Here is a 21,331-nt window from a genome sequence, read left to right on the forward strand (position 1 = left end):
TATATACTTTAAATATTATTACTTTCCTACTTCTCTTAAATCATTGAATAAAACACTAGGTCAGGAGTCGAGACAAGTTTAATTACTTGGAAGTATATTTTGTAGTTTCACAATAAGAGAAAACACCATATATGGGTTTAGTTTGACAGAAGTTTGATTACGGTGAGATTAGGAAGCAGTATTAAATATCTTTGAGAAGGATAAAAGGACGAAATGATAGGTACAAAGCAATGAAAGAATTAGAAGCTGTAGTTAAATATTTAAAAGATTTTCATATTATTCTGATTGATGAAAACTTGGATTCTTTTGAGAGAAATGTAATCCTCTTTATGTAGTTATGGAAAGTTTGCTTCACTTGCTTACTCTTCAGGGTTTAAATGACGGGGTTCAACAAAGAGGTGACAGAAGTGGTGAGTACTGCTGCTGCTGCTGCTGCTGCTAAGTCGCTTCAGTCGTGTCCGACTCTGTGCGACCCCATAGACGGCAGCCCACCAGTCTCCCCCGTCCCTGAGATTCTCCAGGCAAGAACACTGGAGTGGGTTGCATTTCCTTCTCCAATGCATGAAAGTGAAAAGTGAAAGTGAAGTTGCTCAGTCATGTCTGACTCTTAGCGACCCCATGGACTGCAGCCTACCAGGCTCCTCCATCCATGGGATTTTCCAGGCAAGACTACTGGAGTGGCGTGCCATTGCCTTCTCCGTGTGAGCACTGAGACACCTTTATTTATGGCCACTGCTCCCTTTGCCAAGGGTTTGACATAGATGAAGATACAGCTTCCATAGGTGATAGTAACTACAATCATGTGGGAAGAGCAGGTAGAAAAGGCCCTTTTCCTTTGTTGGAGTGAGGGAAACCTCTGAATTGTCCTGATGATGTACGTGTAGGACAGAAATGCACACACTAGGGTAATAATGAGTGCAGATACAGCCACGAGGATAATCATTTGTTCTATTACCCACGTATCTGAGCACAAGATCTTTAGGAGGGGACCTGCATTGCATCTAAAATGATCAATGGCATTGGAATCACGGAATTCCAGTTGTAGGCCCAAGCTAAGGGTGGGACAATGATCATCAAACCCGAAACCCAACTGCTGAGGACAAAGTAGGTGCAGACTCTATTGTTCATGATGATCGTGTAATGCAGGGGTTTACAGATGGCCACATAGTGGTCATAGTACATGGCTGCCAGCAGAAAAAATTCTGTTGCTCCAATCAGAATAATAAAAATAGTTGACTTGTGCAAGCATTTTATGTGATGGTATTATCCCCAGTTGATATAGTGTACAGAAACCTAGGAATACAGACAGTGGTAAATAATACTTCCAAGAAGGAAAAATTTTTGAGGAAGAAGTACATAGGAGTTTTAAGATGGGAGTCTACCAATGTGAGTGTGATGATCGTCAAGTTCCCTGTTACATTCAACCATCAAGTGAGAAATAGAAAGATGAAAAGCAGGATTTGCAGTTGTGGGTCATCTGTCAGTCCCAGGAGGATGAAAGTTGTTACTGCTGTGTGATTTTTCACCACTGAGTTTTGAAATCTATCCAGTTGACAAGTGAAAATCAAAGAGATTTTATGAGGAGGTTGGTCGATGAATTCTGTAGCAAAACACTTTGCAGTTACAGCCAAACAAACCAGTCTATATTTACTTATCCCTTCACATCAGTCTACATTTGTTTATGCCTTCACATTGGTCTACATTTAGTTAGCCCTTCACATTATAATCAGTATCATCACTGTTCTGACAGTCTTTCTGAATTTACAAGTGTGAGCGTGGATTATTCCTTTAGAATTTATGTTATTATCAAACCAACTTTTTCTCAGATCATTGTTTGCCCCTCAAAATTTACAAACGTTTGTTAATTCATGACATGGACTAAAGTTACAAAAAAGTAGGGAAAAGAGATGACACTACCTAATGTGTATTTAACTTTTTTTTTATCTAAGACAAACCTTGGATATGAGATGTATCCAGATGATGAAGATGAATTCTCTTCAATTGTTACTTTCCAAGGATTCTTTAAAGGGTAAGATGTATTTCTCTAGGAAAACAAAAAGAGTGATGACAAAGCACAAGCCTGGATCATGACACTTTCCTCTTTCCATTTATTCTTTTCTACTTGTTTTCCTATTCTTAATTCATAGTTGGTTTCAAGCACTACTATTTTATCTATTGGAGAAGGAAATAGCAACCCACTTGAGCATTCTTGCCTGAAGAATCCCATGGACAGAGGAGTCTGATGGGCTACTGTCCTTGGGGTGGCAAAGAGTTGGACATGACTGAGCGACTGAACCCTCATTTTATCTATAGTGTGAAGAAAGATTGTGTTATTTGCAAAAGAAATATGCTCATGTGCATTCGTGTTATTTTTCAGGTAACTGACTGTTGTTCCTGAAGCTCTGAAGTGACAGCTTTTTAAATATTATCAAAATTATTCTTCCATGCTGTGCCTATTTTCATTACATTTTCAATGCCTTTGACAAGATAATAGTATCTTGTCTTCTCATCTCATCCCTGCTCAGTTTATGCTTTAAGCTTCTTTAAGTAACCTTCAATTCCAATGATCCCTTGCTTTTCTAACACCTATTAAACTTTTATTGCATTTGAAATCAATGGCACATTTTTGTAGCTATTTTACCTGGAGTCAAATGTTCTTTAAATTAAATTTCAGTCATTTTTCACATGTCAGAGTACTAACCACTATATGATCATGGGCAAGCAATTGGGGACCCAATTAGTCATTTTTCAAAGGGATCCCATATCATCATTCTGATTTTTCTAACTTTGAATCTCTTTTTTTACACAGACATAAGTTTGAGCAAACTCTGGGTTGTAGTGAAAGACAGGAAAGCCTGATGTGCTGCAGTTCATGGGGTTGCAAAGACTTGGACACCACTTAGCAACTGAACAGTAACAATTTGGTAGGTAGGTTGTGTTTACAGAATTGGACATGACTTAGTGGCTGAACAACAACAATGCCTTCTGAATATACAAAGATAGACTAGTATCCATATATATATATATATATATTTCCACTTATGACACACATAACTTTTTCGTAAATGTTATTTCTATGGTACATGGCTCCTCTGTGAATTTTTAATTTTTTAAATTGTATCAAAACTCCAAAAGTGTTCTCACTATATTTATTGGGAAAAAAATCTGCCTATAAGTTGACCCACACAGTTCAAAATCTCATTGTTCAGGAGTCAACTAAACAATATTAGTGGTATATTAGCACTGGATTGGTTTCTTTTACACTGATTCTCTATTAGGAGCCAAATATAGACAGGACTTTCTATTACCCCTGGGAGTACAGTTGAGTTTTTTACATATAGTAGAAATCTCAAGAGTTTGGAATCAGACACACTAGAAAAAGAACTCTGACTTATACAGAAATCCATAACAATATTCAATAAATTATCAACTTCATAGTTATTATTAAGCTGTTACTCATACTGCAAAATAGTTTCCTGCTCCATTTTCACAGCCACTGATCTCATTCTCTCATGAACCGACTATGACTAAATCACAGTTACACAGTTAATATTGCTTCTTTTACTAGAGAAGCAATATTATTTGGAAAGGAGAACAAAATGTTAATACTGATTGTCTTCAGTTCAGTTCAGCTCGTCATGTCCAATTCTTTGTGACCCCATGGACAGAAGTATGCAAGACTTCTCTGTCCATCACCAACTCCCGGAACTTGTTCAGACTCATGTTCACCGAGTTGGTGATGCCAACCAAACATCTCATCCTCTATCACCCCCTTCTCCTCCTGCTTTCAATCTTTCCCAACATCAAGGTCTTTTCCAAAGAGTCAGTTCTTCACGTCAGGTGGCCAAAGTATTGGAGCTTCAGCTTCAACATGTCCCTCCAATGAATATTCAAGATTGTTTTCCTAATGACTGGTTTGATCTCCTTGCTGTCCAAGGGACTCTCAAGAGTCTTCTCAAACACCACAATTCAAAAGCATCAATTCTTTGGCGATCAGCTTTCTTCACAGTCCAACTCTCACATCCATACATGACCACAGGAAAAACCATAGCCTTGACTAGACGGACCTTGGTTGGCAAAGTAATGTCTCTGTTTTTTAATATGCTATCTAGGTTGGTCATAACTTTCCTTCCAAGGAGTAAGCGTCTTTTATAACTTTTTCTGTATCTTACAAATTTGATACTTCATAACTTCATATGATAGAGGAGTTTGGCAGGCTACAGACCATGGGGTCAGTAAAAAGTTGGACAGCAATCATTTCCTTTGCCTCTAGGTCTTCCATTGTTTGTTGTTGTTTAGTCACTAAGTAGTGTCCAACTCTTTTTGACTCCATGGACTGTAGCCCATCAGGTTCCTCTGTCCATAGAATTTCCCAGGCAAGAATACTGGGGTGGGTTTCCATTTCTTTCTCCAGGGAATTGTCCAGACCTAGGGATCAAATATGTGTCTCTTGTGTTTCCTGTATTGGAAGGTGGATTCTTTACCACTGCGCTACCTGGAAAGCCCATGGGATGTGCATAGGTTGCTAATGCTGGAAGTTTCAGACTTGCATGTGGAAAGGATGGTTTGTAAGAGCAATCTCCATATCTGGTATCATCACTAGGATAATTATATCAGGTAAATTTCATAGCAAAGATGATGCTTTTCCGGTTTTCATGTATCTCTAGTTAACTTTGTTTGACACATAAAAGTTGATATTTGCTTGCATGGAACAACAGACTGGTTCCAAATAGGAAAAGGAGTACATAAAGACTGTATATTGTCACCCTGCTTATTTAACTTCTATGCAGAATACATCATGAGAAACGCTGGGCTGGAAGCAGCATAGCTGGAATCAAGATTGCTGGGAGAAATATCAATAACCTCAGACATGCAGATGATACCACCCTTATGGCAGAAAGTGAAGAGGAACTAAAAAAACCTCTTGATGAAAGTGAAAGAGGAGAGTGAAAAAGTTGGCTTAAAGCTCAACATTCAGAAAACTAAGATCATGGCATCTGGTTCCATCACTTCATGGCAAATAGATGGGGAAACAGTGGAAACAGTGGCTGACTTTATTTTTCTGGGCTCCAAAATCACTTCAAATAGTGATTGCAGCCATGAAATTAAAAGACACTTGCTTCTTGGAAGGAAAGTTATGACTACCCTGAAAGTGAAATTGCTCAGTCATGTCTGACTCTTTGTGACTCCATGGACTGTAGCCTAGAGTCTCCTCCATTCATGGGATTCTCCAGGCAAGAATACTGGAGAGGGTTGCATTTCCTTCTCCAGGGGATCTTCCCAACCCAGGGATTGAACCTGGGTCTCCAGCATTGCAATCAGATGTTTTACCCTCTGGGCCACCTAGACAGCATATTAAAAAGCAGAGACATTACTTTGCCAACAAAGGTCCCTCAAGTCAAGGCTGTGGTTTTTCTAGTGGTCGTGTATGGATGTGAGAGTTGGACTGTGAAGAAAGCTGATTGCCGAAGAATTGATGCTTTTGAACTGTGGTGTTGGAGAAGACTCTTGAGAGTCCCTTGGACTGCAAGGAGATCCAACCAGTCCATCCTAAAGGAGATCAGTCCTGAGTGTTCACTGGAAGGACTGATGCTGAAGCTGAAACTCCAATACTTTGGCCACGTGATGCAAAGAGCTGACTAATTTGAAAAGTCCCTGATTCTGGGAAAGGTTGAGGGCAGGAGGAGAAGGGGACGACAGAGGATTAGATGGTTGGATGGCATCATCGACTCAATGGACATGAGTTTGGGTAAACTCCTGGAGTTAGTGATGGACAGGGAGGCCTGGCGTGCTGCAGTCCATGTGGTCACAAAACATTGGACATGACTAAATGAATATATTGAACTGAAACTGAATCATGATTAGGAGGATTGTTGCCTTTTGGAAATGGGATTAGGCATCAATTTTATTTTGCAATAAATTCAGATTTAAAGAGTGAGAAAATAGTACCAAAACTCCCTTATATATTAATATTTTTCTCCACTTCCTATAAGTGCAACTTCTTTTCTATAAGCATAGAACATTATTAAAACTAAATAATTGGGATGTGCATGTATGCTAAGTCACTTCAGTTCTGTTCTCTTTGTGACCTCATGATCTGTAGTCTGCCTGGCTCCTCTGTCTGTGGGATTCTCCAGGCAAGAATTTTGGAATGGATTGCCATGCTCTCCTCCAGGAGATCGTCCCAATCCAGGGATCAAACCCATGTCTAACATTTCTTGCATTGTCAGGTTGGTTCTTCACCAAGAGCCAAGTGGAAAGCCCAGTAATTTTGTTACAATAATAATGATTAAATTATATGCTTTATTTGTATTTCATCAATTTTTCTATCAATATACTTTACCTGTTGAGGATCAAATCTTAAATCCTTCATTGAATTAGAGATTATATTCCTTTGTTTTCCCCAATTTGTGAAAAATCCTGTCTTTCGTTGTTTTTCATGACCTTAATATATTTGAAGAGTACCAAGCAGGTAGTTTTTAGAATTCCTCCCAATTTTTCTGGTGTTTCTTCACAATTGTTTTGAGGTTGTATAGTTTCTGTCAACCATATTTTGAGCACTGAGGATTGATGTTGAGCACTGAAGGATTGATACTTTTGAACTGTGGTGTTGGAGAAGACTCTTGAGAGTCCCTTGGACTGCAAGAAGATCCAACCAGTCCATCATAAAGGAAATCAGTCCTGAATATTCATTGGAATATTGGAACCTCCAATACTTTAGCCACCTGATGTTTAGGGTTGACTCATTGGAAAAGACCCTAATGCTGGGAAAAATTGAGTGCAGGAGAAATGGGCAAAAGAGGAAAAATGGGCAAAAGAGAATGAGATGGTTGGATGGCATCACTGACTCAATGGACATGAGTTTGAGCAAGCTCCAGGAGATGGTGAAGGACAGTGAAGTCTGGCGTCCTGCAATCCATGGGGTCACAACGAGTTGTACACAACTGGGCAGATGAACAACAACCACAGCAACAAGTTTCTGTGGAAAATACCACAGAGGCAGGATGTCCTTTTCAGTAGTTCAGGGAGAATATGTTATCTAGATGTCTTATCACTGATGTTAACTTTGTTAAGTGTGGTTAATTGCTATCTTTTAGGCCTTTGCTTCATAAAGATTTCACTCTGAAACTGCTTTGGGGGAAATACACTGATTGTAAGTTGTAGCAGAGGGTATCATTCTATGATCTTACGATTAGATCTCACTGTTTTAATGAGCCTAGAAGGGCCTTCATAAACGTTTGTGGTAAAGTCTTTTGCCTTGGAATATAGGTCATTGTGTGAAGAATAGGTGGGGATTATTTCAGAATGGTCCCTTTTCTTGTTTCTTGCCTGAATCAGGAGGAGATCTTTCTTAGCGTCTCAGCCTGAACACCTGGTGGAATTAGTGGTGGCAAAACCTACAGAAGAGTGGGGACCCCCTTTAAAGATAATCCTTAGATAATTCTCCCTCTCGGCCTAGTAAGTGCTCAGTCTCCAGTGGTTTGTCGAAGTTTTGGTACGCTATAATTCCATGTTATTGTGTTTAAACTACTCTTTAATAATTTTCTTTGATTTCCTTTGACCTGTGGATTGCATCAGTTCAGTTCAGTTCAGTCGCTCAGTCGTGTCTGACTCTCTGTGACCCCATGAATCACAGCACGCCAGGCCTCCCTGTCCATCACCAACTCCCGGAGTTCACTCAAACTCATGTCCACAGAGTCAGTGATGCCATCCAGCCATCTCATTCTCGGTCGTCCTCTTCTCCTCCCGCCCCCAACCTTTCCCAGCATCAGAGTCTTTTCCAGTGAGTCAACTCGTGGCATGAGGTGGCCAAAGTATTGCAGTTTCAGCTTTAGCATCAGTCCTTCCAATGAACACCCAGGATTGATCTCCCTTAGAATGGACTGGTTGGATCTCCTTGTGGTACAAGGGACTCTCAAGAGTCTTCTCCAACACCACAGTTCAAAAGCATCAATTCTTCGGCGATCAGCTTTCTTCACAGTCCAACTCTCACATCCATACATAACCACGGGAAATACCATGACCTTGACTAGACGGACCTTTGTTGGCAAAGTAATGTCTCTGCTTTTTATTATATTATCAAGGTTGGTCATAACTTTCTTTCCAAGGAGCAAGCGTCTTTTAATTTCATGGCTGCAATCAGCATCTGCAGTGATTTTGGAGCCCAAATAAATAAAGTATGACACTGTTTCCACTGTTTTTCCATCTATTTCCCATGAAGTGATGGGACCAGATGCCATGATCTTTGTTTTCTGAATGTTGAGCTTCAAGCCAACCTTTTCACTCTCCTCTTTCACTTTCATCAAAAGGTTTTTGAGTTCCTCTTCACTTCCTGCCATAAGGGTGGTGTCATCTGCATATCTGAGGTTATTGATATTTCTCCCGGCAATCTTGATTCCAGCTTGTGCTTCTTCCAGCCCAGCGTTCCTCATGATGTACTCTGCATATAAGTTAAATAAGCAAGGTGACAATATACAGCCTTGACGCACTCCTTTTCCTATTTGGAACCAGTCAGTTGTTCCATGTACAGTTCTGACTGTTGCTTCCTGACCTGCATACAGGTTTCTCAAGAGGCAGGTCAGGTGGTCTGGTATTCCCATTTCTTTAAGAATTTTCCACAGTTTATTGTGATCCACACAGTCAAAGGCTTTGGCATAGTCAATGAAGCAGAAATAGATGCTCTTCTGGAACTCTCTTGCTTTCTCCATGATCCAGCGGATGTTGGCAATTTGATCTCTGGTGCCTCTGCCTTTTCTAAAACCTCCTTGAACATCTGGGAGTTCACGGTTCCCATATTGCTGAAGCCTGGATTGCATAGTAATATATTATTTAGTTTGCAAATAGTGGATTTTCCAGATATCTCGCCATATTGATTTCTAAGTTAATTACACAGTCTTCAGTAAACTTACAATGTATGACTTGAATCTTATAAATTTCTTGAGACTTATTCGTCACCCAGAATAGGATCTAGTATGACAATGCTTTATGTTATTTTGGAAAGAATAAGTATTCTTTGAGGTGGAGTGGAATGTTCTAAAAGTGTCAATTTGGTCAATTTTATGGATAAGGTTGTTCAAGTCTTTCATATATTTCCAATTAACATAAAAGCTTTTTCTATCAATTATTGAGTGAACTGACACTTCTGACTGTAATTGCACATTTGAGTGCTGGTGTCAGATTCAAATCCATCTGTCAAATTGTGTTGAGTTGGCAACCAAAGGTTGATTATGTAGTTTGGTAAAAGTCAGTGAAATCATTCTGTGAAAATTAATTGGGCATATAGAACCTACAATGAAGTTTATTTCATGTTTTATAAATTGTAAATTAGATTAGTAAAATTTATACTAAGGCTGTATTTTTTTTCCTGATAACTGCTTATTAAACATCAGCACACTCTTTCTCTGAACACATGCATTGAAGGGTCTGGACTTTACTGAGCACTAGAGTCCATGAGTCATAGCTACGTCAACAAAAGCAAAGTAAATATTTACCTTTACATAGAATCTCTCAAGCAATAACTAAAAAAAAAAAAGTCTCTTAAAGCAAAGAGACAAGCAAAAATGTAATTCTGGAATAACTGGAAAATTCACACCTATGATGCAAAAGTGAGGGACAGGGAGGCCTGGGCATGCTGCAGTCCATGTGGACAAAGAGTTGGACAAAACGTAGCAACTGAACAACAACAAAATGATGCCTAAGAGCCCAGTATACATCCCAATTCTACCTGAAGCTATTGTCAAATTGAGTAAAACACATTTTACAAACAGATGTTGTAAATGTTTTTGTGGAGACAAGAAAATGTAAAGGTCATATGGATGTTTTATACATTCATACTCTCAGAAATTGTTAAATATTTTGCATATTTTTCATTATGTGCAGCCCTGTTTCTATTAACACTTCTTAGAAGAGCTCATTTTATAATGGTGAGAAAATAAACTTAAGCATTGAGTTTCTAATGAATATTAAGGAAAAGTGCTCTGATGGAAATTATTACAGTTGCTTATACATTCCTTGTACAAGAAGATAGAAAATAAATGGGTAGATGAATACTAAATGAAGTTTTATTCTTATTCATATAATAAGAACTTATGGAGAAGATATATAATGTAAAGGTTTCAATAGTGCAAATGTGCTTAAATCCACAAACTCCAAAGTTCACAAAATTCTGAAATAATTTATACACACACACATATCATGTATATATATAAATATACAAGAATGTAATTATAAAAACGCTGGAAAACATTTCAAAATATCAGTAATATATCAGAAATTTTGAGAACTATCTGGGTGAAGAAAGCATATGTTTAAATTGTCTAAAAAGTCAGAGATGCTATCGGATTTTAGGCAGAAAAAGGCATGCCAGGATATTTCCATTGGAGTATTTGATGAACTTCAGACTCAGTTCAGTTTAGTTCAGTTCAGTCACTCAGTCATGTCCGACTCTTTGAGACCCCATGAATTGCAGCACGCCAGGCCTCCCTGTCCATCACCAACTCCCAAAGTTCACCCAAACTCATGTGTATTGAGTTGGAAAGCTCTTCAGTGATTGTTAATCTAAATTTTAGAATTTTTATTCATTGTCATTCCAGTTTATGTGACATCAGATCATTTGTGCACAGAAAATTTTCAGAGCATGTAAATATAAAAAAGATTGTGAATCAATTGAGATCAAAATGGAATAGATGGATACTAAAACCTGAAGTAAGCAAAAGTTGAATATAATAGTGGATGCAGAAATATAAGAATATTAATAATTGTGTTATAAGATTCCATTTAAAGTTCAGGTCATGCATTTCTTTACAATTAAAATTTACTTGAGAAGCATTTCTTGACCAAGTTCTTAAAGGACTGCTTTACCTGATGGTTCCTTAAGGAGTAAATGAAAGGGTTTAGCATTGGGGCAATAGACGTATTAAGCACTGCTATACCCTTGGTTAAAGCCACTCCTTCTTTGGCTGAAGTTTTGACATACATGAAAATGCAACTCCCATAAGAAATGGAGACAACAATCATGTGTGAGGAACAAGTGGAAAATGCCTTTTTCCTTTGCTCATAAGAGTGGATCCTCAGAATTGTTTTAAGGATGAATACATAGGAAAGGATCACTAATGTTAGGGTTACCATGAGTGTGAATACTGCCAGGAAAAATGCCATGAGCTCTAGGAAGGCTGTGTCTGTGCAGGAGATCAGTAGCATGGGGGAAGAGTCACAGGTGAAGTGGTCGATGATGTTGGAATCACAGAAATCCAATTGAAGTCCCATGATCACAGGTGGGAAGATGATGAGAAACCCACCAAGCCAAGAACTAATGACAAGCTGGTTGCAGATTCTGCTATTCATTATTGTTGTGTAATGCAGTGGCTTACAGATAGCCACATAACGATCATAGGACATGACAGTCAAAAGGAAAAATTCTGTTGAACCAAGGAGTATGAAGAAAAACACTTGAGTCATGCAAGAATTATAGGAAATGGTCATATCCCTTGTTACAATGCTGACCAGAAATCTAGGAATAGAAACTGTTGTGAATGAGATTTCTAGGAAGGAGAAATTCCTAAGGAAGAAATACATGGGTGTTTTGAGGTGTGAGTCCACCAGAGTAAGGGTGATAATTGTCAAGTTTCCACTTATACTCAGTATGTATGTGCAAAATAGAAATAGAAAAATCAAAACATTTAGCTCAGGATCGTCTGTTAACCCCAGAAGAATGAACTCTTTCACAGAGGTGTGATTTTTCATTTCTTATTACTGACTTATTCCAAGTCTATAAATGCAAAAAGAAGCAAGATTTAATGAGTACAGTTTTATGGATTTTACCTTTTTAAAAATCACTTCTGCTGGTTTAAGAAATGTATGCGTGTGTGTGTGCTTTGTGATTCAGTCATGTCCCACTCTTTGTTACCCTATGGACTATAGCCCACCAGGCACCTCTCTCCATGGAAATTCTCCTGGCAAGAATACTGGAGTGGGTTGGCATGCCCTCCTTCAGGGGATCTTCGCAACCCAGGGATTGCACCCAGGTCTGCCACACTGTGGGCAGATTCTTTACTCTCTGAACCCCAGGGAAGCCAAAGAATATGGAGTGGGTAGACTATCCCTTCTCCAGGGGAACTTCCTGACCCAGAAATTGAACTGGGGTCTCCTGCATTGCAGATGGATTTTTACCAGCTGAGCTACCAGGGAAGCCCATATATATGTATATAAATAATGGAGAAGTAAATTAGACACCAAATTTTACTGAATTTTGAAAATATATCTAAGCTACGAGAAGAAAACTTACATCTAGACCATATCGAGTGAGTCACTTTTCATATTTTCATATTCACTTGATAGGATTAATAATCATATTTGTATAAGAAAAATATACCTATCACATGTGTTTCAGTTTCTTTTCAGAGTTTGATCATATATATAAAAATTTAGGTAGAACATTATAAAATATTCTAATCCTCAATCACCATATGATCTAATGATTTTCTGAAAATAAAACATTTTGAAATTTGTCTTTTTAGCGAGTTATGTGTTTAAATCTTTAATGTCATTCTTGCCTACATAGAAAATTAATATCTTAACAAAAGGATCAGAGCCATAGAAATTAATATGCATATACTCCTAGATAAACTGAGAAGTTAAAGTTTTTCTTTTGAGTTAAATAACAATCTGGTACTTTTTAGAAGAGATTCTTACAAACAAAGTTAATTGATCTAAGTATAAATTCATTAGAAAATGAGAAAAATAAATGAGGTGAGATAAGAAAAACACACTTACAATTATATAATCCCATGTGGTAGCAATTTGACTGTTCAAACCCAAGTAATCTGTTGCTTTGAGTGTCAGTGTGGAATTTTACTTGTGGAGTATTTCATAGACTTTTCAACTTGTTTCTGCCTTTGACTTTTCTATGCAATAACATACTTATATAGTGTGTAGGTGGATTTTGGCAATATGATCCTGGCTGTGTAGTGTGAGATGGTCATATTGAAGGATAGATCTAGTAGAAAGTTTATTCCTGAAATTGACGAGGTCCTAACAGAAAAGTGACATAGTCCCAGTTGCTGGTAGAAGATGTTACAACCACAAGACAAGCAAAGAGTTCAAGAGGTCCCTCAGCAAAGGATTGGTGAGACAGTGGCAGAGGCTCCGTGGCAGTCCAACGTAGTCAATTCATGTTGAGTCTGAAAGGCTGGAACTCGGGTAGCATTGCAAGATTTTTTATTGAGTAACAGCGTCTCTGGTACTAGCTTGTTTAGGAGGCCAGCTAGAAGTGCTGGAAGTGGGAGACGGTAGCAGCCAAACAAAACTTTGTCCTAAGTCTTTAAATGATTGCTCAGTAGAACCAACCAGAGACCAAGCTTTCCTGAAATGTGGGTCAGACTCAAAGAACTAAAGAGATAACAGAAAAAGGGAAAGGAAAAGAAGAAAGTGGGATTAGAGCAGTAGTTACTTTGGTGAAACAGGCAAATAAAGGCAATAAAGTTGTATATTTTGCTGGTTAATAAAGTGAAGCTCCGAGTTCCTAAGGAGAGAGCTCAAACTTTTTGAGTGAGAATCAAAAAATAGAAGCTCTGGAAAAGAGATACAATGCATGGAGTATCAGTAGAAACTTGTGAGAAAAAATGCACTTGGAACTATTCCACGTTTCACCATGTAAGTCCAGGGATTTAGTACCTCGTTTCCCAAAATTTTCATAAAAGTGACAGTGGCCTAACCTTAGATGCAAGGAAAGTCTAGCAATATAATATCTTACTTAGCTCTCAGAAACCTTTGTGAAAGAAGGATGGTTTATAATTTTTGCTTTCACTTGTTTACCTTACAGGGGTGAAGACTAGATTGTCTAACTACTGTTTCCAAAACAAACAGACTGGTTTTTACCTGTTTTGTTTTGTTTTTCTCCTCAAAATAGCCTCAGGGGATTGTTTCAGTGAAACAGAATTCAAATGCCTCTTGAGAGGGATTGTGCTTATTAGTTCAACCTAAATTTAGTTGAATAATTTTAATTAGATGTCCTTGGGAAATAATTTTTAAAAAACATTAAATGTCAGAGGACAACTGCAAAAAGCAACAGCTAGGAAGTAGCAATCTTTGAAATTTTGGATTTTGTATTGTTAGTGTTGTTTTATTTTTGCTTGATATAAATGTTTGCTGAGGTAGTATATTTCAATTACTGTAAACTTGTGAAGAAGCAGAAAAGAGCAAGAGGAAAGGACAACCAGGAGACTCAATGTGCTGTTCAAATGTTTTGTTATAAAGTTGTTCAAGATTCCTTTACATGGGTAATTAATGTATCGGTCTCATGTGTTAATTTTTCAATTTTTTCTTAGATCAGTGTGAGTTCATGGATATTTATTTTATACCTTGAAATATAGCCATTGTTAATTTGTCTTGTTGCTAGATTTTTTCTCAGCTTCGGCCATTGGGAGCCCTTTCAATGGGCTGCTGCTTTTTTTGACCTACTACTATTATAGTGATCAAAAAAAAAGGGCCCTTCTTTATTTTCTGGAATTATAAGATGCTTCATGATCATCATGTATATTCCTTACCACAGCCCTCAGTTATTTCTTCAATGATGCCTGGATTCTTTAGGATTAAAGTGTTAGTCACTCAGTGCTGTCCAACTCTCTCTGATCACATGACTGTAGCCCACCAGGCTCCTCTGTTCACGGAATTCTCCAGGCAAGAATATTGCAGTGAGTTGCCATAGAAACCAGGATCTCAGCTCTGATTGTGTTCATTGCTGTCATGGTGCCATTGATTCTAGGTCTTCTAACAGGACAGAACCAGGAAAAATGTATGAGACTGTGAACTTGTGTATCAATATGTATGTATAATCTTTATGCTACCTTCTGGATTTATACTAAATGAAAAATGAATCTATACTGTTATCTTCATTACCGGATACATTATAATAACTTCAGGTCTTCTTCTCTGTAAGCTCCCACTGCAAAAGTAAGATTCCTGGCACCCACTATCCACTTACTTAAATCTACAATACCTGTCTACTTATATAACATTATCAAAATTATTGACCTATACAATGATGGGAAAACCCTTTATTAACTAGATTGTAGAACTTATATACCTTTTCTTCGTTTTTAGTCTTACAAATTTCAATCATTTTGAAGCTACTTAGGTCAGCAACTTTCAACCCTACTCCCTTCAGTGCGATTATTGCAGACATTTAAGATACAGTTGTTTTGGGAGTCATATTCTGCATTCCAGTCTGTGATCCCCCAACCTCTTAAGTGATTTTTAAAAACACTTGTGTAAATTAAGTTTTATCCCACCCCCCTTTCTAAAAGAACCTTTTTGGTTACACTGTGTTTTAATTTCTGCAGGAGGGCTTTCTCTAGTGTGATGAGAGAGAATTACTCTTTTAGTTGTGTGCACAGGCTGCTCATTGCAGTGGCCTCTTTTGTGAAGCACAGGCTCTAGGGCATGGGCTCAGTAGTTGTGATGCATGGGCTTAGTAGCTTTGGCATGTGGATCCATTTAGACCAGCATCAAATAGGTGTTCTCTATATTGGCAGTTGGATTGTTAACCACTGGACCACCAGGGAAGCCCAAGGTTTATTCTTTGGAATGTAATTTTCTATGAATTTTGACAAATGCATAGGACCACAAATTCATCATTACAATATTAAACAAAATAGTTTCTTTGCCTTGAAGTCCCCATTCATGTCACCTATGTAATCCACTCTATTTCTCAACAATCCCTGACAGCCATTGATCTTTTTACATCATGTATTTTTTCGATTTTACTAGAATATCATATAACTGAAATCAAACAGTATGTTGCCTTTTCAAACTGGTTTCATTCAATTAGAAATGTTGATTTATGGTTCATCCATGTCTTTTCAGTTTGATAGCTCATGAGTTTCTTTCATTGAATATATAGATGAACCACTTTTTTTTTTCATCCATTTCCCTATGTAGGAGCATCTTGAATACTTCTAGTTTTTGGTGATTATAAATAAAGCTTCTAGGAACTATTTGAATTCAGGTTTTGTGTAGACTTGAGTTTTCAAATCAATTGGGTAAGTATCTGGAACTGCAATTGCAGGATTATGAGGAAGATCATACTTAAATTCTTCTATTCTTTTTGACACTTGGCTTTTGGGATATCAATTCCTCCCTGGGAACTAAATCTGGGCCATGACAGTGAAAGTTCAGAATCTTAGCCACTGGGCCACCAGGTAACTTAGAAACTCACCATATCTTTAAAATTTTTTTTATTTTTAATTGGAAATAATTGCTTTACAATATTGTGTTGGTTTTCACCATACATGAGTCAGGCATAGGTATCGTTTTTTAAGAAACTGAGAAATGTCTTCTAAAGTGACTATATCATTTTGTGTTACCATTCACAGTGAATGAAAATATCAGACTTCTTGTTACCTGCATTATCTCTAGCAATTGGGGTTGTTAATGTTTTACAGTTGAGTCATAATTGTGCATAAAGATAGCTCATTATTGATATAATTTGCAATTATCTAAGGACAGTGATGCCTTACATCTTTTCATTCTACTCCCTTAGATTCAAGGAATTATATCTGATAGACCGAGTGCCTGAATAACTTGGACAGAGGTTCCTAACATAGTACAGAAGTCAGTGACCAAAACCATCTCAAAGGAAAAAAATGCAGAAAGAGAGTGGTTGTATGAGGAGGCTTTACAAATAGATGAGAAAAAAAGAATAATAAAAAGCAAGGGAGAAAAGAAAAGATATACCCAATTGAATGCAGAGTTCCAGAGAAAACAAAAAATAAAAGAAGACCTCCTTAAATGAACAATGTAGAGAAGAAGAGGAAAATAAAAGAATGGGGATGACTAGAGATCTCTTCAAGAAAATTGGAGAGATCAAGGGAATATTTCAAGCAAGGATGGACACAATAAAGGACAGAAATGGTAAGGACCTAACCAAAGCAGGAGAGGTTAAGAAGAGGTGGCAAGAATACACAGAAGAAATATACAAAAAATGCCTTCACAATGTCTTAAAATAAACATGAATGTGTGGTCACTCACCTAGAGCCAGACATCCTAGAGTGTGAAGTCAAGTGGGCCTTAGGAATTATTTCTATGAAGTAAACTAGTGGAAGTGATGGAATTCCTGTTGAGCTATTACAAATCTTAAATGATGGCACTGCTACACTCAATATGTCAGAAAATTTGGAAAACTCAGTAGTGGCCATAGGACTGGAAAAGGTCAGTTTTCATTCCAGTTCCAAAGAAGAGTAATGCCAAAGAATGTCAAGCTGCCATATAATTTCACTCATTACACATACTAGCTAAGTTTTGCTCAAAATTCTTCAAGCTGGACTTCAGCAGTATGAGAAATGAGAACTTTCATATGTGCAAGCTGAATTTAGAAAAGACGGAGGAAGCAGATCAAATTGCCAATATCTGTTGGATGTTAGAAACAGCAAGGGAATTGCAGAAATATATGTGCTTCTGCTTTATTGACTATGCTAAAGCCTTTCACTCTGTGGATTACAACATACTGGGGAAAATTCTTAAAGAGATGGGAATACCAGACTACCTTATTTATCTCCTGAGAAATCTATATGTGGTCAAGAGGCAACCGTTAGAATTGGACATGGAATAAGTAATTGGTTCAACATTGAGAAATAGTATAACAAGGTTGTATTGTCATCCTGTTTTTTTTTTTTTTTCTGGCTAAATTACGTATACCAGTCCACAACAAATGGCAAAATCTGTAACTCTGTTCAAAGCCTCAAAAAATTACTTAAGAATAATTTCCTGTATTTCTATGCCACCTTTATAGTTCTGGTTTCTCATTTCTTAATTAGTAAATTCAGCATGCATGTTCTATCCCAGGCTAATTTATACACTTCCAGAAGAAACACCCTCTTAAATCCACAGAGTGTTGAGGTGGGGAGCACACAACCATGTCAGATTTGTTTCACATATGATAATGTACATGTTTCAACCCATTCTCCCAAATTATCCCACCCTCGCCCTCTCCCACAGAGTCCAAAAGACTGCTCCACACATCCAAGTCTCTGCTGTTGTCTCGTATACAGGGTTATCGTTATCCTCTTGCTATATTACATATATATGTGTTAATATACTGTATTGGTGTTTTTGTTTCTGGCTTACTTCACTTTGTATAATAGGCTCCAGTTTCCTCCACCTCATTAGAACTAATTCAAATGTATTCTTTTTATGCTGAGTAGTACTCCATTTTGTAAATGTACCACAGCTTTCTTATCCATTTGTCTGCGGATGGACATCTAAGTTGCTTCCATGTCCTGGCTATTTTAACAGTGCTTAACCTCCATGAAGAGTACATCATGTGAAATATCGGGCTAGATGAATCACAACCTGGAATCAAGATTTCTCTGAGAAATATCAACAACATCAGATATGCAGATGATATCACTCTAGTGTCAGGAAGTGAACTAAACAGTCTCCTGTTGAGGGTGAAAAAGGAGAGTGAAAAAGCTAGCTTAAAACTTGATACAGCCACTATGGAAGATGGTATGGAGAGTCCTTAAAAAGCTAGCAATAAAACCACCATATGATCCAGCAATCCCACTCCTAGGCATATAACCTGAGAAAACAAAAATTGAAAGAGATACATGTATCCGATTGGTCACTGCAGCACTATTTACAATATCTAGAACATGGAAGCAACCGAGATGTCCATCGACAGATGAATGGATAAAGAAGTTGTGGTATATATACACAATGGAATATTAATTAGCCATAAAAAGGAACACATTTGAGTCAGTTCTAATGAGGTGGATGAACCTAGAACCTATTATACAGAGTGAATTGAGTCAGAAAAAGAAAGATAAATATCATATTCTAATACATATAGACAGAATCTAGAAAAATAGTACTGCAAAATTTGCTTACAGGGCAACAATGGAGAAACAGACTTAGAGAATAGACTTATGGACATGGCGAGAGGGGAGGATAGGGTGAGATAGATGGAAAGACTAACATGGAAACTTACATTCAGTTCAGTTCAGTTCATTTCAGTCCCTCAGTCGTGTCTGACTCTTTGCGACCCTATGAATCACAGCATGCCAGGCCTCCCTGTCCATCACCAACTCCCGGAGTTCACTCAAACTCATGTCCATCGAGTCGGTGATGCCATCCAGCCATCTAATCCTGTGTCGTCCCCTTCTCCTCCTGCCCCCAATCCCTCCCAGCATCAGAGTCTTTTCCAGTGAGTCAACTCTTCACATGAGGTGGCCAAAGTATTGGAGTTTCAGCTTTAGCATCAGTCCTTCCAATGAACACCCAGGATTGATCTCTTTTAGAATGGACTGGTTGGATCTCCTTGCAGTACAAGGGACTCTCAAGAGTCTTCTCCAGCACCACAGTTCAAAAGCATCAATTTTTCGGCGATCAGCTTTCTTCACAGTCCAACTCACATCCACACATGACCATGGGAAAAACCATAGCCTTGACTAGATGGACCTTTGTTGCCAAAGTAATGTCTCTGCTTTTTAATATGCTATCTAGGTTGGTCATTATTTTCCTGTGAATCACCCAAAGGTATGGATATATCCCCTCCCTTTTGAACCTCCCTCCCATCTCCCTTCCCATCCCACCCCTCTAGGTTGATACAGAGCCCTTGTTTGAGTTCCCTGAGCCATACAGCAGATTCAGTTGGCTCTCTATTTGACATATGGTATATGCAGATGACACAACCCTTATGGCAGAAAGTGAAGAGGAAGTAAAAAGCCTCTTGATGAAAGTGAAAGAGGAGAGTGAAAAATTGGCTTGAAAATCAACATTCAGAAAACTAAGATCATGGCATCTGGTCCCATCACTTCATGGGAAATAGATGAAGAAACAGTGGAAACAGTGTCAGACTTTATTTTTGGGGCTCGAAAATCACTGCAGATGCTGATTGCAGCCATGAAATTAAAAGACGCTTACTCTTTGGGAGGAAAGTTATGAGCAACCTAGATAGTATATAAAAAGCAGAAACATTACTTTGCCAACCAAGATCCGTCTAGTCAAGGCTATGGTTTTTCCCATGGTCATGTATGGATGTGAGTTGGACTGTGAAGAAAGCTGATTGCCGAAGAATTGATGCTTTTGAACTGTGGTGCTGGAGAAGACTCTTGAGAGTTCCTTGGACTGCAAGGAGTTCCAACCAGTCCATTCTAAAGGGGATCAATCCTGGGTGTTCATTAGAAGGACTGATGCTAAAGCTGAAACTCCAACACTTTGGCCAGCTCATGTGAAGAGTTGACTCACTGGAAAAGACTCTGATGAGGGGAAGGATTGGGGGCAGGAAGAGAAGGGGACGACAGAGGATGAGATGGCTGGATGGCATCACCGACTCGATGGACATGAGTTTGAGTGAACTCCGGGAGTTGGTGATGGACAGGGAGGCCTGGCATGCTGTGATTCATGGGGCTGCAAAGAGTTGGACATGACTGAGCGACTGAACTGAACTGATGGGTGATTTCTGTTGAGGTTTAACAGAGAACAGCAAAATTCTGTGAAGCGATTATCCTTCAGTAAAAAATAAATTAATTAAAAGAAAAAAATTAAAACACTCAACTTTGAAGAAAATAAGATCATAACATTTGGTCCCAAAATCTTCTTGGTAAATAAGGAATAAAAAAAAGGAATCATTGTCAAATATCATTTTCTTGGGTTGCAAAATCACTGCAGATGGTTACTGCTGCCATGAACTTGAAAGACACTTACTTCTTGGAAGAAAATCTATGACACACCTAAACAGTGTATTAAACATCAAAGACATACCTTTGCAGGCAAAGGTCTCTTTTGTCAAAACTATGATTTTTCCTGTAGTCACGTATGAATTTGAAGTTTGGACCTGAAATAAGGCTGTTGTTGTTCAGTCGCTCACTTGTTTGTGACTCTTTGGGACCCCCAAGACTTCTTCAGTGATCAATGCAAAGAAATAGAGAAAAACAACAGAATAGGAAAAACAAGAGACCTCTTCAAGAAAATTAGAGATTCCAAGGGAACATTTCATGCAAAGATGGGCTCGATAAAGGACAGAAATTGTATGGACCTAACAGAAGCAGAAGATATTAGGGAGGTGGCAGGAATACACAGAAGAACTGTACAAAAAAGATCTTCACGACCAGGATAGTCACAATAACGTGATCACTGACCTAGAGCCAGACATCTTGGAATGTGAAGTCAAGTGGGCCTTAGAAATCATCACTACTAACAAAGCTAGTGGAGGTGAGGGAATTCCAGTTGAGCTATTTCAAGTCTTGAAAGATGATGCTGTGAAAGTGCTGCACTCAATATGCCAGCAAATTTGGAAAACTCAGCAGTGGCCACAGGACTGGAAAAGGTCAGTCTT

At 38.2% G+C, this 21,331-nt stretch overlaps 1 protein-coding gene and 1 pseudogene across 1 annotated transcript; both read right to left on the bottom strand.

Annotated features, from left to right (window-relative positions):
- Positions 1–271: 271 nt before the first annotated feature.
- LOC129536064 (olfactory receptor 6C2-like) lies at positions 272–6,373 on the bottom strand (annotated as a pseudogene).
- A 4,433-nt stretch (positions 6,374–10,806) lies between these two features.
- On the bottom strand, positions 10,807–11,742 carry LOC129536225 (olfactory receptor 6C65-like). The gene has a single exon (XM_055395007.1). It carries the CDS (start codon positions 11,740–11,742, stop codon positions 10,807–10,809), a length of 936 nt encoding a protein of 311 aa, XP_055250982.1.
- Positions 11,743–21,331: the final 9,589 nt, after the last annotated feature.

The sequence above is a fragment of the Moschus berezovskii genome, chromosome 6 (genome assembly GCF_049115385.1).
Source record: "Moschus berezovskii isolate FMDL1 chromosome 6, NW_MosBer_1.0, whole genome shotgun sequence".
Taxonomy (NCBI): domain Eukaryota; kingdom Metazoa; phylum Chordata; class Mammalia; order Artiodactyla; family Moschidae; genus Moschus; species Moschus berezovskii.

Bases quoted from the DNA above. Each gene is read 5' to 3' on its own strand.
- LOC129536225 (XM_055395007.1), bottom strand. From the start codon at position 11,742: ATGAAAAATCACACCTCTGTGAAAGAGTTCATTCTTCTGGGGTTAACA.